This window comes from Sinohyriopsis cumingii, chromosome 6, assembly GCF_028554795.1.
Source record: "Sinohyriopsis cumingii isolate HCF-2022 chromosome 6, ASM2855479v2, whole genome shotgun sequence".
Lineage (NCBI taxonomy): Eukaryota > Metazoa > Mollusca > Bivalvia > Unionida > Unionidae > Sinohyriopsis > Sinohyriopsis cumingii.
Window position 1 is genome coordinate 52,703,034 of NC_142966.1, and position 19,911 is coordinate 52,722,944.

At 35.4% G+C, this 19,911-nt stretch overlaps 1 protein-coding gene across 1 annotated transcript in view; it reads right to left on the reverse strand.

Moving 5' to 3' along the window:
* Positions 1–19,408, reverse strand: part of LOC149796938 (uncharacterized) — a 44,566-nt gene extending 25,158 nt beyond the window's left edge. The window contains exon 1 of the mRNA XM_089960665.1: positions 18,278–19,408. Coding sequence (XP_089816791.1) covers positions 18,278–19,408 — 1,131 coding nt within the window. The remainder of the gene's footprint in view (positions 1–18,277) is intronic.
* Between the last annotated feature and the right edge of the window lie 503 nt (positions 19,409–19,911).

Below are 19,911 nucleotides of genomic sequence, written 5' to 3' on the forward strand. Positions count from 1 at the left end.
CGTGATTTGTATATATTTCCGAATTTACTTTAATGGGTATGAAGCGAAGAATCCAATGTTTAGAAATATAGGGTCTTAGAGAAATAGAGCCTCATTGATCCAAAGAAACGAATTGTGTTCACATTGTGTTTCTATTCTTGATTGTGCTAATTGTTCGAATACTCCAATGAATATATACAAGTTATTATCGTTATTGATGCAACAGTGAAAGTGGCAGCTGTGTCTGATACTATCTTGAGAATAGTTGAAAACATAACTATTTTCTATTGTCTTTTTGCCTGTTAGTAATAAGGTATTAGTGTTTTGAAATGTTCCTCAGACTACGCATTTGTTTGATAGTGCTATTTGCAATACTTGTTAGCATATGGTTCGAATGGACATTTGCTTGCTTTTTGCTCGCTATGCAAAGTTGCGAAATTTTTCATCATGTTCATGCTCACCTATATGAACTCGTGTGAACATTGGATAAATGCAACTTGAATATAGAGAGCGATGGCGTTAGAAAAAAATATCTTGTTCATTTTAACATATTGTTAGATGGTACAGGACAATTAATTTCCTGTTCAAAATAAAAAGATAACTAGAAAAATGAAAGTAACCATAAGGAATATATCCTGTAAAATTATGATTCGTTAACCGAGGGCGGCATTCATTGGCATAAGTGTTGTCAAACCATGTAGTAGCCCACATAGAAGAGGAAAGGCAAGTGCGTTTCTGTTTATATTGGTCGAGATTTATGCAGCAGTAATACATATTTTTGTGAAAATGAAGCTTTTCATACTAAAGTCTTTCCTCAATAGCGTGTATTATAATGTAATCCAGGAAGCTTACGTGCAGGAATGTCTAAATAGTGTTTTGAGAGCCGAACTTGATGCCTTTATACAATGTGATTTGATCCGTTTTGCGAAAAGTTATTTTGCGCGATCTCAGGACACATAATAAGAAATTAAGGTTGAGAAATCTCATTGCACATTATTTACTAGTTATGGTACTTTTTCTTTTTTGTTATTTTTCATAATTGTATTGTCGCACTTTTTAATATAACGTATGAGATCTAACAACTTATTCAGATTAAGTTGTCAAGCGACAATGCAGATAGAGTAGCAAACATTGAGAAAGTAACAGCGGAAAGCCATCTTTTGACTGTATTGAATGTTGCAACATTCATTTGCACCTGCTATCACTAGACCATCCATTATCTTTTGAATATAAATTCGGTACAATGGGATGAACGACTTTCAGGTTACTGATATTATTTTGTACAGCGGTTTTCATTTAATTTAGATTGCAAAATTAGTATTTGTCAATACAAGGTATGCTTATGTAGCAACTAAAGGAAAGAAAGATGTTTTAACTACTTTCAAAGTTTGAATTATTCTATTTTCTTTCATCGTTTTGAACATTGAAGAAAAAGTAACAAACACTAGAGGCAATCGAGAGTTCAATATTCCTATGGTAATATTAGTTAAGTATCTAATGTTCTTCCAAATCAATATACATTGATATTAGTGTATCTTAATGTAATTTATTTATATCTTCTGATTACTTTAATGTTCGATCAATTAAACAAAATATAACTAAATGGCGAATGTGGTACGTTCTGGAATCTTTTGAAATATGGGTGATTCAAAATGGATGACAGAGCGAAGAGAAAGTATCACATAATTTTTATATACTTTTGTTTTCCAAATTTCTCTATAATACTACAAGAAAACATTTGTCCATTTCTTCTGAAAACCGTATAAATCGATGAAACGTCGCTGAATTTAAATCGTTGCTATAAGAACTGGATTTGTTTAAAGTATGAAATCATTATTCAACTGTTTTCCAAATCCAGAATGCTACGTTAAATGCTGTCTTCCACAGAATGATTCATCAAAATATCCGAACTATCTGAAATAAATTAGATGAAAACGCCAAATAGAAGCATGAGTTATAGGTCCTTAGAGAAATACAGCTTCAATCATCCATTATAGTGAATGGTGCTTACAGGAATTTTCTATTGTTCATTACGTAGCTAATTTGAAAAAGCTACAATTACTAAAAGAAGTTCTAAAGGTTTTTCTCTTTTTGATTCATGCATCCAACTGACTTTTAATGGTTATTTCTGATTGTTGAGAAAGGTTTTAAAACCGTGCTATATTTTGTCTTTCCCCCGTAGTATTAAGTTATAAATTTATCATGGTTGTCATGGTAATAATATATTTTTTCAAATTTGACATATATTTTATGATGTTATTTGCACGAATTTATTTCGCAGGTTGTTGTAAATGAATTTATAATAGAACACTTGCTAACGATGACAATTGTTCGAATTTTAAATCGTGTTCAAGCTCTGCTATATGGTATCACGGTACCAATTGTTTTTCCATATACCTCAATGCTAATGTTTTGTGAAATAAATATACTTTCTGTCCTACTTGGGCATGCATGTCACACACTGTCATATAGAACAATGCTAGATTGTCAATTTGACAATGACATAACCATGTACTCCATTGATTTAAGAGAGATAACTCTACTGGAACTAGACAGGGGTAAGAGTTATCTAGTCACAACAAGCACATTTTCAGCCATGTGTACCATATTTTAAAAAAATCATAAAAAATACAAAATATGATCTAGATAGAAATTAACACAAACTCACATGTTGCCAAGAGGCTCAACATTTTTTTAAGCCAAACAGAAAGTACAACTCTTACATAATGCACTAATCACAGCTAGTGTTGTTCTTTAATTCTGAATACAATGTTCCATACACCTTAAGCTCCGCCCACCTGGACTTGCACAATTGGTACCGTTATACCATATGTACGTATTTTGTCGCACGGGTAAATTCAGTTCATCATTTCGTCGGCTACAATTCATCACAATTTTTCATCAAGTAAGTATTGTTGTCATACTAATTGGACCTAAGGATTCTTTAGGACCATGAAGGTCAACTGGTGACGTATTGGCTAGGTGTAAAAAATGTCTGCAATGTATCCATTTTATTTGTTAGATTTTGCTTCATTGTTTTTGTGGTGTCTTTTGTATGTATTGTTGTCCATTTCTTTTATATGAATATTAAAGTGTTTTCAGTGCGTTTTCTGCAGCATACATTAAAGTCATGCGAACAAATAAAGGACAAGAATTTAAACAAATAATCCTACTGATACGCTTGACCATTTTCAAATCCAAGTGATTTTAAAATAAAATAAAAGGAAAAAACATCATTATTAAATTATAGTGTTTTGTTTGCTTTTTATTCGTCGTGCTTTGGTATCGTAATAAGCATTATCATTCATGAGATTACGTTTTTAATTTTCAATTTCAATTTGACATTAAAACAAACTATGATGTAGGTCTCTGTACCTATAACTTACCCATTGGCTTTTTTGTCTAGTTGCATTTCAGTTACCCTTGTTATATTTGTTTTTAAGATACAACAATGATAATTAAACTTCAAATAATGCTGAAAAACTCTACATGTGTGATTTTTCTATTGCAGTTTAAATCGTTTTAGCATCTGCTGCCCTTTATCTCGAAACAAATACTAATGTATATGTGACAAGTAAAATTGAATTGTTACGTTAATAATTCCCTACCAATAACGTTATTGACCCTTGTCAACTGTACCTTTATTCGACTGACACTGCTATCACGTTACATTTTGAAAAGGTCAGGCTTTAGCCTAGATGAAAATGTTGATGTCTCTGGGTTTCTCCTGGCATTTCCCCTGGAGTTGTCCTGCAACAACTACTTTGCCGATTGATCCACAGCCTGCGCGGAAACGACATAGACTTTCTGGGATCAGACCATGCTCAAAATGATGAGTAAGACTATTGAGCAAAATACGATAAATTATCTTGCCAGCCATTGCAGAAGGGAATTTCCTTTATAGTTGTCGCAGCACTGACGGTTGCCCTTTCGCTTGTGAATGTTGACTATGTTTCCAAATGCTGTAGATCAGGCCATACTTATCAAATGGCTGGTTTGAATTCTTTTGAACTAATTTTTGGAGATATTGTCTATGGAGCATTAAACATGAAATTTCTTTCTTTTTCAAAGAGGATTCAGAAATTATTCATCTTGATTATATCTCTGTGAAGTAATGGGAACAATCTTTAGTCTACTCACTCAAAAATGAAATTAAGTTATAGCTAAGCTATAAAGGAAAGAACTTTTCGGCCTGGCGATAAAGTTTTGTCTCTCTTCCCCATACCTCAAGTTAAAAAGAAAGGAACTTAAATTATATCATCAATACTTCTGTATGGAGAAAAACAAGAAGAACTCCGCAATATATTAGAAACACAAATATGATGAATGAGTATGTTTATAGAGATAGTTCTATTAATCATTCAGTTAATTTAGTTGTACCCGTCCCATACAGTGAAGTTTTAAATGATGTCGTGCAACCGGATAAAAGTGACTTTTATGTAACCAGCCTTCAAAATTCAGAAATATTAGAGACTTTGGAAAATAAACATTCACATTTACAATCACAAACAAACACAAATGAATTAAAGCAGCAAATATGTACGTATAAACACTTGCTTACAGATGGTATAACCCGAATAAACACAATCTACTTTGATGTTAAAATTCTTAGCTTCTTAAAACTAATTGTTACAGGATGAATTCGTCAAATAGAAATGTCTGAAAAAGGAAATTGAATATTTGTTGGAGAATTATTTTATTGAACCAAGTAAATGTAGCTGGAGTTCACAGTGTATCTTTGTGCCGAAACCAGAAAATACTTTCCGTATGTGAACTGACTACAGAAAAGTGAACAGTGTCATTAAAACAGGCTCGTGTCCAACGCCAAGAGTTAATGACGATATTGACAAATTTTGAAGTGGAAAATATGTTACCAGGTTGGACCTGTGTAAAAGCATCTTGTAGTTGCAGAAGAACGTATCGGCCTTTGCAAATCCTGATGTTCCATTGAGTATGCAAACTTTCTCCTCAATATTCCAGCGTTTAATGAACATGGTAACATGTGGTATAGATGTCTGTGATGTGTAGATCCATGACGTCATTATATACAGTGACACATGGAAAGATCACCTAGAACCAATCCGCAAATTCTTTGTTTGATTGAGTGAGGCACATTTGACAATTACCATAAGTACATGTGAGTTTTGTCGTGCTTGTGTTACGTTCATAAGACATATCGTGGGACATTGTAAAATTAGAAGGTAAGGTTAACGCCATCTCTGAATTCCCATTGCCTATTAGTAAAAAGCAGCTGCTTGACGTTTGCGTGCTGCTGCATATTATCGAAACTTTTGCTAAAGTGTTTCTATAATTGCTGAGCATCTGACCAGTTTGTTAAGCAAGAAAAACCAGTTTTGTTTGTCGGACAAGTGTGAATACAACACGGACATTAAGCATATCAAGAGAAAAGAAATCCTGATCGCAGATGCACTTTCACCTATACACGAGTTCTGCATTGCCTTAATTTGTATTGACTTTTTTGTTTTTTTATAAGACAACTTCCTATGTAATTTAGTTATCATCATATGTGTGTTTGATTGGAAAATGCAACTTTATTGTATGAATCTTTTTATCTTTATGACGGTACGTGTGTTTGGCTGAACAATAAATACAACTTTTTTTCATAATTTTTTTTTCTTTATGACGGTAAGTGTGTTAGATTGAAAAATACATCTGTAGTGCATACATCTTTCTTTTCTTAATGACAGGAGGTGTTAAACATATCAATATATATATATATATATATATATATATATATATATATATATATATATATATATATATATATATATATATATATATATTCATAACTGTAAATTCTAATGATCATCTATAGTTAAGATATTAGATGTCTAATTCTTGTACAATCTTATAACATGATAGTTAAAGCTTTTTAAATTGTAGAAAGTGTAAGATATATAAATAGGTTTTGACGTAGATATAATTACCATTAGTAGCATGTTAATCACAAAACCTTTTATCAACTTTTCATTCATTTGCCAGTGAGGTCAAACTTGTTTTAAAAGTGTTTAGTTATTATCAAAAAGATGGACTTGGTCAAGTTGATTGTTTCACGGTGTTGGGTATTGACAAAGTATCAAGTAGATAGTACGCAGATCTGGACAATCTTGTCAGTTTTATTTTCTATGTTTTTGTTATAAAATCAGTCTGAAGACGTATTTATTGTTGTGTCAGGATATTATTTGAAAGGAAACATTTGTTTGGACCTTTCTTTGGAATTACAAAGTACTCAGGGAACTAAAATATTTTATGAGACTATTATGAATTATTCCAAGGAGTTTTGGGCAACGCAGTTTGTGATAGATTTAACTGTTGGCTGACCAGTACATTCGAGGGTTTGAGATTTATTCGAAACAGTTGATTCGTGTACATTTGAATATATCATTTTAGGATTATTTTGGATTCTATTCATAACAATGTTACTTCCCCTTATATTTTGAATTTATAACCTTGGTATTAAATTATGTGTTAGGTTTTATAAAATTTATTGTTGCTGCTTATTTCTGTTACTTAGGTTATGACGATAACATTTTAATAAAAACATATTGTAACAATGGACGCAAATGTTAGATTGCTTAATTTCAAAGTTTGGTAGTAGAGAGAAAATATTGAAAAATCATAACGTCTTCATGCTGCAGATATGTTTGTAGAAGAAATCCGTTAAAATTCTTTACAACAGTTTACATTGTTATATTGTAAATTTTGACGATTTAGAGATCATGCAAGATGTTCGAAGTTCATGGACCATGGTGTATAGTTAAAGACAACATAAAGAAAAGTCAAGATTGGGGTTAGTCGTTTTCATTTACAGTTAATACATTATCGTTTCTTTAATAGCAACTAACAAGCATATATAATTTGTATTATTTGTTGGATTTTCCTAATGGTCGTATGTTATTTACATATGTATTTTGTACCTGGCCATTATAAAAATCAAGTTAATGGTGTATCGATGGAGTGACATTTATTCAGAAAAACACATGATGCATAGCTAAAATTTCTCAAAGATCAAAGATTGAACAGTCCGATTATTATTAATAGAGGTAAAGGTGTTCATTTCAAAGGTTATCGAGGACATTAGTTTTCTAATTGGAAATGTCTAAATTTGTTGACAACTTTGATTGTTTTAGAGAGGATATTGATCTACATCCTGGCTCTATTATTGTGTTTTAGCTTTCAATTGGCTTGTTTTCTTGAATAGTTCTTCATTCTTAACGAAACACCTGAAGCAGAATCAGTCTTATTGTTGTGTTCAGTTTTTCTTTGGGTGGATTAATTTATTCAAATTATTATTCCCAGTAATTACAATGTGGTCAATACTATTCTTTGACTAGAACATTAGATTTGGAATTATAGAGAATTCAGAGAATAACATTTTGGGTTAGATTATTGCGATACATCAAAAGACTTTTAGCACATCGCCGCATCTCCAGGACATTGGTACGTTTGCACTTTCAAAATTAGTCACACCAACATGTTCAATATCATAATTTATTTGGAATATCACTTGAGTTCAGTGGGAACTTTCTACATTTGGACTTATGATATAACATTAGTACTTTAAACTTTTTCACTTAACATTCTTGGGAAACAAATTATTTGTTGAAGTTTACTGTGTTGGTTTTCGCTCTATTCTTTTACGTTATTTGTTCCCTTGTTTAAGACCATAGAGTTGTAACAGTAACTGTCCAAATAATTTCAAATGCCAGAAATATGATTATAAATACTACCCTGTGGCTCTTTGGTTAAACGGATTATTCCGGATTTCCACTCCATTAGAACACTTTTAATTAGATTAGCCGTATTATCATTATGAACATAATGTATTGCCTCAACGTAAACTGTTTGCCGATCGATCTTGAGAGTAATTCCTGTTTGCCTGGAGCAAGTAAATTGTGTTGTTTTGATGTCTATTTGCCGTCTTAACAGAACCATACTTTTCCATTCCTGTAAAAGCACCATGAGACATTGAGCTGAAGTTGCGAATATAAATCTGCGTCTACATTTTCTTCGTATATTCACAAACGAACTTGTTATTAAATTACCCAAAAATGATTAATATATTGTGGAGCCGAATTTCCCTCCACATCTTCAAGTGAAATAAATTCTTATATAAAAAATATCCCAATAATATGCATCTTCAACTACTAAAACTAGAAAATATCGTTGGTAAAATCTGAGGTTACTAAAGTATTTTCTTTTCTACTAAAACAACTGTTATGTTGTATTGTTCACTCACAGTTTAATTCTGGTATTTACGACATATGGTTCAGATAGTCCGCATATGTGATTTAATTTATTTAATGCAGGATCCCTTCAAACTTGTTTTACACAACCTGTCACGGCATTATTAACGCAACCACAAAAATGCGTATTTTACAATTGCAGTGCGTTATTTACTACGTTAATGACCATAATTGTGCCATAAGGACACAAGACGATTGGATGATACCAAAATGATATGTTTGCCTATGGCAAGGGTATGAAAGTATACCGGTAGTTTTTTGGGAATCACATGTACATACAATTCGTTTATCGTAAGTCTGTTTCTTATGTAACACTTGTGATGAGTACCGTCAGTCAAAATGGTCATATTCAATCTGTACATGCCAGAAGTTATTAATTTCCTCAGAAGTTTCACTGGCTTTAAAACAGTGAACGAAAAAATGTCTTCTCAGGACCCATCTTACGAAAGATTTATATCATCGGCGCTGGTTTAAAATTACAATATCGTGGCTGCTAAATGTTTTTCGATTGAAAAGACTCTCTTAGCCGGTCAAAAGTAAAAATATAATATTATATAAACGTTTAATGAATATTCTCATCACCTTTTAACTCATATAAAGCGTTTCAAACAGATGCACGATTTTCCAAATGATACCTTTAACTTTGTACCGACAGCTTGGCAGCGTTCCATTCCAAATTTTCGTAAGTATTTCTTAGTCTTTTGATAACTGTCTTTGAATGGTTGGGAAGAACAGGAAGAGGATAATGTTTGAATTTAAAACATGAATAAAATCTGATCTGACCCAGTATTTAGGTCAGGCATAAAATCAATCCCGCGTGATTTCTTGGACGGCGTTCAAGAGAAATATATTAAAGTTTGAAAGGTTTACAAATATTTTTAAAACAATCTTAATTGTTTCTAAATGGTTCTTAAAAAAGGGGAGTGACATGCAGAAAAGTATATGAAGCACCATAAAACTGATCTAAACTGCATTCATGATTTGAAATTCATTGTATTTGGTATTAACACATCTTGGCCTTTGAGCCTCTGATTTGTGTCATAAGTATATTATTAGCAACAACAATTGGAAGGAAGATTCGGGTAGTCTTGTGTTAAATGTGTTTGGTAAAGAAGAGTTAGACAAAGAAGAAAACCATTTTTTAGTAGCTGTTATGATTGGCGTCCTTTGCATAAATAGTGCCGCCGTACATTACAACTGATGCATCGAATAAGTCTTAATCATCTATTACGTAATAAGTGTATGTTTTGGAAGCATTAAATCTATCTCCGCGTATATTTAAACATAACTGGGAATATATAAAAAGGAAAGAAGTCCAACAATATATTAAGACATACTGAAAACGGTATTAGAGCTCTTCGAAACAAGGAAGTGTAATTTTGTACGAAAAAATAGTAATGCAAAGTGAATTCTGCTCCCATATTCAAAATTATAATTAAATCAGTTAGACAATTTAATTATTTGCAAATGACTCTTGGTTTTGCAAACATGACGATTTTTCAGCATTTCATCATTGAAATAAATACAAATGGGAATTTACAATACAGTCAATCCTTCAAAAATTCAGCAACAAAATTTCATAAGCATTGTAGCTGATTTTCTCTCTATAGCTTCAAGTGAAATAATTTTATATAAATGCTCCTAAAGGTTTGCTCTAGGAATGCCAAATTTAAATGTATCAGTGATGTCCCATCAGATATTGAGCTAAATAGTAGAATGTTAAACCCTTATTGTATTTCTTTATAGACTTCTTCAGAGGGAAATATCTGCATATCTTGTTGTTTTATAGTCCGACCAGAAAATATTGTCGGAGAACTATTTGGAATGGAGAAGGCAATAATCTCTTTAGTATTTTCTATAATATCACACCAGAACAAGTTTACTGGCCATAGCAATGTTTATTTTTCGGAGTAAGGGGTGGGGTGAATGCGTACTGTCCTGAAATGAAGTGCCGTAATTAGCCAATCAGAACACAAGAATATGTGAAGTGATGCATCTATTTTGAGGAAAGTATAGAGAGCGAAATTCACACCAATTAGGGAAATATATAGTCTATTTGCAGACATATATTATATGGCAGATGAACCTATTTTACCTGTTTCTAATTAGCAAACTATTCTGATAATTACAATCTTCAGGTTATGAGAAGGAGAAAACCGGGTTTAATCAGGGTGTCATCCTTTCTACCTATAATTGCATAAGTCGTCGCACGAATGTCATCACAATGTATGACGTGTATGACTTATTGATAACTATGTGTACAAAAGCTAGTAATTACCTGCAAGTGTATACCAAGGTTGCACACCATTTATAATTTCAGTCACTATGTCAAATCGGCCATTGTACCAATCGCAACCTTATCGGTACATTTTTATTCAGGAAACAAAAGAAAATTACCGAATCACCATTGGTCAGTGGTGACTTAAAGTCAAACCTATGACAGTGACCTCTCTCTCTCTCTCTCTCTCTCTCTCTCTATATATATATATATATATATATGAAAGTCACCTGTTCAAATTGCTAATTTATATTTGGGTGCATCGCTCTTTGTTAGATGAATGCCCTTTACGTGGCAGCCATTTGCTAAATGTAGCTTGCTATCACACTTATATTGTCGCAAATACAAATGATTCCTGCTTATAGATGCATCTTTTATGTCTCAGAATCGGATAGGTGTGATTTTATTATATTTATTTGTGTCCATTAATAAAATATATCATCATCGTGAACAATTATCTTTACTCAGAATTGTATATATTGCTTTATCTCTTTTATTGTTATTCCTTGTCCAAATTTAGTTCTTTGATCTCTCCTGGTTGCCGAGCTATGTACTCCTTTTTGTAAAGGTCACCTGTTCACAAAGGCCATGTCTAGCCAGTCCTCGGAGCCAATTCTATACTCAGGTTCAACTGTATATATCTATTAATAAATCAATTATTATGACATGTTACAAAACAGCCGGAATTTAAATTTGATACGTCTTACATCGTGTGTATTCACTCTATGCACTGACCTAATGCAAACCTATAGTGATAAAAATCATAAATTATTATACAAAAACTACAATACTCCAACTGTATCTTTGGCTTGATTATAAAGTAACATTTTATGTACAGTACATCAGTACAGTACGTCAGAGTACCTTTGTAATTTATCTTAAAAATGTTTTATTACATAGTGGAAATATTCACTTGCCTTTCATGGAAGACATTAGTTAAAGTCGTAAACCCCGTCTCCGCCAAACCTCGCCCCAAAACAAAAACTTGAACAAAATCGCTTCTTTGATACTTTTTTTGAGATACAAATAAATAAAACTGCGGTCTCGCAGCTCGCGTTTTGGCATATTTAGAAAGAACTGATGCAATTACGGTACTGTTTGAAATGGCATATTTTAGTTTAAAAATCTGCCTATTTTGTGACCGGTGCCAAATGAATCTTATCTTGACCTTATCCGTTTCTACGACTTTGCATTACTTGCCACAACTGTTGATTATAGCGTGCGTCATTGAGGTGACATAGTTAATTAAGGTGAAACATTTTATTAGTTACTCATATTAATACAACTCATTAAAGGCAAGTTTTCCCAAGGCAGATATGTAACCTTGAATCAAATTTAATGCTGGTACATGTTTAACAGATAGCTAAATGTAAGACATGACGTCACTTAAATGTTGTGTAGAAGTTACACTGTACTTAGACGCAATATGTAATGTGTGTATGGTTGGAATAAGAGGAGGATAACAACACCAATATTGCTAGCTTTCCAAATTATGAAATAAATATTCAGTTTATATACGCAATATTGCATCTGTAAAATTACAGTTTGTATGATTCGTGTCTATTGAGATCCGTTGTCCTTACACTACCAAGAAAGACGCAATACAATCACCAAAATTAAGTTCGATGTGTATTTTATCTTTACCTAAGTCGATTTATTTGCAGATATTTGTATCTTGGCTACTTTTTGTGTATAAAATGTTCTTGAAAAAATCCGATCTGGTAGATTATGATATAAAACTATAAAAGGATTTAGCGATAAAATATGGTAATAACTATTTCAAGTTTATCATTATATGTACGTCGTAACTAATATTATCGAAATAAGTCAGCCAAAATTGATCTTGAAGAGAAATAGCTTGCAACAAATATAAGCGGAATATTGATTTTGCATTATTAGAACTAAACATAAATCGCCCACAGCAGGAACTAATTGTAACGGAAAGCGTTATAGTAAACACATTGCTGAGTGGTTTGAAAGCGACGAGCAAATACAGCTACCGACAAGAATAAACGTCTAAATTAAACGATATATTCGAATCTACCTAACTTAGTAAATTATCTCAGCTAGTTTATATATTAAGGAATGAGAAACAAATCTCTTGTAAAATCTTGAACTGATAACTTATCATTTTTCCTGGCTCATATAAACTTACTGATTATTTTCTCCGTGTAATGTCATATTCATTATAGTTCGCTTTTTGATGATAATAATACAAAATATTGTGTATATTTTTCACCATTATCTATCAATTTGTTCTTTGAACGAACTTTCATTCATCCATTCTCTTTAGCATATATATTCTAATTATTTTGCAGAGTACTGCGATAATTTTTAACAAATCATTTCTATCAAGATGTTGAAAATGGAGAAATGACAATTCGTTTCGTATGATCCACCTATCGCTTCATTGATACGAGATATTTATTAACAATGTGAAAAGGGTCGCTACTTGCTGTTAACTTCTGTAAGCGCGTTACTACATACAATACATACAGTAAACATATTTCGAATTTACTTTCTTTTTTAGTTGTATCTGATGCTTTAGTAATCAACATGCGTGACAATGACCATAGCTAATGATTTTCATTTCCTATAAACAAATCCGTCAAGGTGATGGAGGTTCTGCAGTGAACATTGATGGGAGGAGTTCATACGGTAACTGTCCATTACCGCTGTGATTGAGAATTAAGGTGATCGTCGGTAGTATGGTATCAAAGTTTAATCGGAAGTGTTACGGGAAATTGTATATAGAGGCAACTCATTTAATAACGTTTTGATTTACTAAAGTCATAATTTACTTGAATTTATAATTATTGAAGAAAATAATTGTAAATCCTTTTTAAGCTAGTTTTGTTATCTTCACAGAGAGGAAACTTTAAATGAATTTGATACATCAGGTCAGTAGCGACACCTGTAAACGTTGCATCTTCTGTGTACCCTGATTTCTATGCAAAAGGCTAAATGTATCTAATATAAGATAAGTATTTCTTTGCCCAATGTGAAGACAAAGATTGTACATCAATGCTTTTTTAATTTACATTGTAAAGCAGACACGTTTGTGGCATTGTGCTCAGAACGATGTATGCATAAAAAGTGCAAGAGAGCGACTTGAATCTGTATGTATATAAAACAATATTTTACGACGAACAGAGGATTTCCACCGATTATTTACATACGTGTCATTCGGAATTGTCGCAAGACGCCAACGGTTCTCGAAATAATTTTCCAGACTCTGCAGTGATAAACGAGTAATACGTTAGAGCATGCCTACTAACACCTTCTAGACTGACATAAATAAAAACCAATTAATGCTACTTTACAAGTAGCTGTATTTTGTGATTAATAACGCCATTATTACAGTCCCATGACCAGAAAAATGTCACAGCTTCTTTTGAATTTGATTGTCCCAGATCTCCCCCATAGCTAGGCGAATCAACACAGGTGTCGTATTAAGTAGCTTGATTACCAAATATCCGTTAAACGCAGTAGGTAGAAATTGATCAGCTAGAAAAGAAAAGACAATGTACGGAAAAGTGTTCTGTGTTGTTCAATTTCTATTGCTAATTAAAATGTAACGAATGAACGAACTTGCATCTTACGAATGATTTATTATTTAATACGATTGGTTCGCTTGTAACAATAATTTGTGAACAGGTAACTTTGGGATACCTCGAAGATAATTCAGACTATCTAATGTATTTCATAGATACCTTCCGCAAAACTGACAAAAAGTTACTTAGTGTACATTTACCTGTAGATAATGCGAATGAGTGTCAGCTAGGATAAAGATGAATGCTTGGTTAGTTAGGGTTATTGGAGGTAACTATATATCATCTAACCTTTGTTAACGTCTTAAGAAATAATGAGCATTATGATAAGGAAATCTATTTTCTGGGACATACGTATATATAACTGAATTGCTTACCAATTGTAATTATCTGGAGATATTGCATATGCGGTACAGAAATATAGGAATATCAACCAGGTATATTAAACTGAGGCAGCCCTATATTACCTGAATTTCTGTGAAGTTTGCTCATATTTAAATTGGAATTACCTACCTGAAATCCAATTGTCTAATGTAACTCACCGACACCGGACATAAATTTGAATAAAAACCAACTAAAAGCTCCTAACCACAAAAACAAAAAAGATGCAGCAAATATATGACGATCTCTAAACAATGCTTTTTTATTGGCACAGGTATTATAGACATACCTAAATTAGGTTTATAGGAGGCAACCATATATTATCTGAGTGTTTATCAATTTTGCATGATATAGGTAAGCGTCTGCTCAATCCTCTCACTTGTTCATTTAGATAATTTGATAACAAACTCTGAATCTGCTAGCTGAATACGATATTTTCGATATATATATATATATATATATATATATATATATATATATATATATATATATATATATATATATAAGAACGACAATTTTTTCGACATGGACTCCTAAGAAGTTGAAAGAAACGAGTTGGGAATGGAAGCCATGAGTTCTATTTTTATAGTGGCACAAAAGCTTGAAAGCGGCTAGGGAAGGAAAGAAACCAACAGAATCTCTTTTTTCTGACATGTAAACCAATGCGTACATAGAGGTAAACAAACATAAAGAGTGACACATGTAGAATAATTTATATTTTGGCACAGAGAAGAAAAACTATAAAGAATATTGAACTGGTCAAATGTAATGAAAACTAACAGAATAACAAGGAACAACTACATGGCTAGAAAGGATTATATTACCTATGAATAAGCCTAATAATTTTAATGCAGATATAAGCTCAGTATCTCAATATCGTGCTTTTGCTGACGGATAGCTTAAAATCTCATTTGTTCTATTCACTAATACAATGACGTTTTATATACATGTAGTTATGTCTTGTTATGATTTCTTTCTGGATAATTTTCTTTTCCGTGCCAGCAAATATATGTATTGTTCAAAATGTGTCTCAACGAGTGTGTTCGTGAGTGTGTGCGTGTATGTATTCTTTATTGTACCACGAGGTTCATGTTGAAAAGAAAGGAAACTTTGTTTTTTTCTTGGATTCATTGACCACGTGTGTGTATATTAAGGCCTATGAAGTGACCGAAAATGGCCAGTTTCTGACCTTGTTATCGTTTACAGAGCGTTGGTACACTGATTTTAATTCATCTCAGACTTGACATCGTCTTTGATTAATTCTCCAGCGATTGATTTTCTTTGGCGAAATTCCGTATGAAACAAATCCAGTCTCCTATTAGATACATCAAATTTATTTCAACTGTACACTTGCACTTTCGACCCTAGATGAACTGATGTTGACTCCATTGTTTCATGTTCTATATTCAGGTTTGTCCATTGATCTATTATCTTTTCTTTTCTTGTCAGTAACTTAGTTTGCATGTTGTAGATTTAATAACATATCCAGCGTATTCATATTAAGACCTGTTTAAATTATTGACATTTCAAATAACAGGTGACTTTGTATAATATATAATAAATTATATTGTGTAACGTTGAATCTGCTGTTCGTCAGAAGAGAGGAGGGACTACGCCTGCTGTCCGTGGAAAATGAATTATGTGAACCGAAAATAATTTTCCAGGGAGTATATCTACTGCGGTCAGTGGTTGATGGAAAGTAGACTCGTAATATAATTGTGATAAGAAACATCTTTTTGTGCATATTCACAAACACTAGTTATGTGAAACTCATCGAATAATATCAATCATTTGCTTCACAAGCATATATTCATTTCATACATTTAGTTGAGCTCAGCTCTTCTGCAAAATATTCCATATCAAATATTCATACGTAGGCACTGTACTAATAGCTGAAGCCTAACATTATTATGAGTAAATACATGAATGCGTGGCACCTTCATCGGAAGGCGACTCAACAGTTCCGAATACCCTTCTATGGGCTTTGGTTTTTATAAAGTGATTGCCCGTCGTTCTAAAAGGTTTGTCATATAAGTTGCTATCCTATTTTAATGTTACTTCTCTCTGGTGCCTTTTTATATTCAAGGAGATGGATATTTCCATCTATCTTCTATAATATATTTTACAGTTCTTAATAGTTATGCACTGTCTCGGGATTGCAGGTACAAAATCATCATTGTCTCTATGTTTTGTAAATTAAAGTTCACTTGAATGATGTCTTTTGTAAATTCTAAAAATCAATCAATCAATCAATCCTCCCTGCGCCGTCTGGTGCTTGAGGCGACAGCAATGGAGCACCATTTTGGTCTGTCGGCTGCTGTTATGGGGGTGGTCTGCAGGGTGAGGCCTCTGGTCTTGAGTTCTCGCTCCACGGTTCGGCGCCAGGTCTCTTTGGGTCTGCCACTGTTCTTGTTCCCCTGTGGAGTCCATCTCAGTGCCACCCTTGGTAGTGAGTCAGGGGCATTCTGCAGACGTGGCCGAGCCATCTCCATCGACGAGTTGCAATGGTCTCAGCGATGGTGCTTGCGCCCGATCTGTGCCGGAGTTCCGAGTTCGAGATCATGTTTGGCCAGAAGATCCTCATGATCCGTCGCAGGCACTTAGGTCTGGAAGACTTCGAGCTTGCGTTCTATGTTAGCAGTGGTCTTCCAACACTCTCACCCGTACAAAAGGACGCTCAGCACGTTGCTCTTGAAGATACGGATTTTCGTGTGGGCGCTGAGGTTTGTTGTCCTCCAGATGGACTTCAGCATTGTGAAGGCCTGATTGGCCTTGCTGATTCTTGTGGTGACTTCCCTTGTGCAATCTCCATCCGTGGCGACCTTGCTGCCCAGGTACGTGAATTCGTCTACTTCTTGCAGAGGCTGGTCGTTGATGGTGATTGGGTCGCCCACTCTAGTGTTCTTCCTCAAGACTTGTGTCTTCCCTATGTTGACTCGAAGACCTATGGTGCTTGCTGTCTGTACCAACTGTTGTGTCTTCTGTTGGATATCCTGGTGTCTGCTTGCCAGCAACCCGATGTCGTCGGCATAATCCAGGTCATCCAGCATTGAGGTCAGCGTCCACTGTATTCCTTGCCTCCTGCCCTCTATGGTGCGGCGCATGATCCAGTCAATGGCCAGTGAGAAGAGGATCGGCGAGAGAATGCATCCTTGCTTCACTCCGGTTTCCACCTTGAATGGTTCAGTGAGTATGTTGTTGTGGATGACTCTGCACTCAAAGTTCTCGTACAGGGACCTGATAACGTTGACAAGTTTCTGGGGGATGCCGTTGTGTCGTAGGATCTTCCACAGAGAGGCTCGGTGCAGGCTGTCGAAGGCCTTCTCAAAGTCCACAAAGACCACATAAAGGGATCCATTCCACTTATGGGACTGCTCAAGGATCTGTCTCAGAGCGAAAATGTGTTCGATGCAGGATTTGCCCTGCCTAAAGCCTGCCTGTTCCTGGCGACGGATGCCGTCCACAGCTGTTGTGATGCGTTGGAGAATGATGCGACTGAAAATCTTACTGGAGATGGATAGTAAGGTGATTCCTCGCCAGTTGTTGCAGTTCCCCAGATATCCTTTCTTGGAAAGTTTGACGATGTTTCCTGTTTTCCAGTCATTCGGTGCTTTTTCCCTATCCCAGATCTTTTGGAGACTCTGGCAAAGAAACTGTGGTGTCTTTGTGTCTCCTGCTTTCAGCATCTCAGGACATACTCCATCATCGCCAGGTGCCTTCCCATTCTTCAGCTTGTGGATGGCCTGCTTGACCTCCTCAACAGTGATGTCGTCGCAGTTGATGTCAAGGTCCTCCTCTGCTTTAGGAATGTCAGCGAGTACTGATGGGTCTGGGCGATTCAGTATGGACTCAAAGTGTTGCTTCCATCTCGTTAGCTTCTCCTCCCCCACTGTGACATGAGTTCCATTTTCATCTCTCACTGGAAGGTGGTGGTGCTGGTCGTAGTCGCCCTTCAGCTTCTTGGTGTTCTGGTACACCGTCTTCATGTGTTTCTGCTCTGGTGCTGCCTCCGCCTCCTTTGCCAGTCTCTCTGTGTATTCTCTCCTGTCTCTCCTTGCTGATTTCTTCACCTCCTTCTCTTTTCCTCTATACTCCTTCGAAATTCTCTCTTTCAGTCTTGGTGACTTGGAGTCCAAAAGTCTCTTCTTAATATGTCTTCTCTCGTCTATGGGAGCCCACGTCTCTCCTGATATCCACTCTGTCTTCTTACTATTCCTATAACCTAAAACTACTTCTCCTGCTTCCTTCATTACTCTGTTGAAATTGTATATGGTCAGCGCTGTCTCATCTTTATGAACACTAAACCTATTCCTTAGGGTCAGCCTAAACTCTTCCTTCACTTTTGGATCTTTCAGCTTGGCCACATCGAAGCGCTGATTCCTGAAGACCCCTATCCTAACTTTCCTAAGCTTCAAAGTCACCTTGGCCACCAGAAGACTATGGTCGCTGCCGATGTCAGCGTGCCGCATCCCTCGCACGTCCCGCAGGGAGTGTTTCCATCGGCCGTTGATGATGATGTGGTCGATCTGGTTCTGAGTTCTGCCGTCTGGTGACGTCCATGTGAGCTTGTGGATGTCCTTGTGCTCGAACAGGGTCCCTCCTATGACCAAGTCATTCTCTTCACAAACGTTGACCAGTCTTTCCCCGTTGTCGGTCATCACACCTATTCCATGGCGCCCCATGGTCCTCTCTCTGTCTTTATTGTCGCAGCGGACCCTAGCGTTGAAGTCGCCAAGTAGCAACAGCACGTCATGTCGAAGGACGTCCTCTAAAACGGCTTGAAGAGCGTCGTAGAAGGTGTCTTTATCCTCTTCTACCGCGTCGTCTATTGGTGCATAGGCCACAACAACAGACAGCATGGCGTACTTGGAGTTCATCCTGACGTACAGGAGGCGCTCGTTCACTGGCTTCCACTGTAGAACGGTATTGGTCTTGTTCTTGCTGATAATCATGGCGACCCCACCCCGGTGGTCATTGTCCTTCCTTCCGGACCAGATGATGTCTTCTCAGGAGTTCAACTTCTGCTTGCCGGCACCAGTCCATCGTGCTTCTGTTACACCCATGAGGGTCAAGTTGTAGTGATTCAATTCGCTCACTGCTTGTGCCAGGTTTCCAGTCTGGTTGAGCGTTCGCCCGTTCAAGCATCCAACTCTGATCCATGCTTTTGGCGTCAGGAGTTCCGCTATAGGGATGGGGACTTCCTTGCGGTTTTGTTCTCCATCCGTCATAGAGCTAGTTACCTGGTCTGCTTCGCTCACAGCGCCGGTTGTCGTTTGTTCCCTTGTCGTTTCCGTAGCAAGAGTTGTTTTAACGGGGTGGGGTTGCTAGCCCCACGCCGAACCCTCCTCCTTTTTCAGCCGGGCTTGGGACCGTCCTTGGCGGAGTTATTCTAAAAATACACCACACCAATATTTTTTCCTGAAGACTTCATAATATTAGCTGGCCAATAAATTAG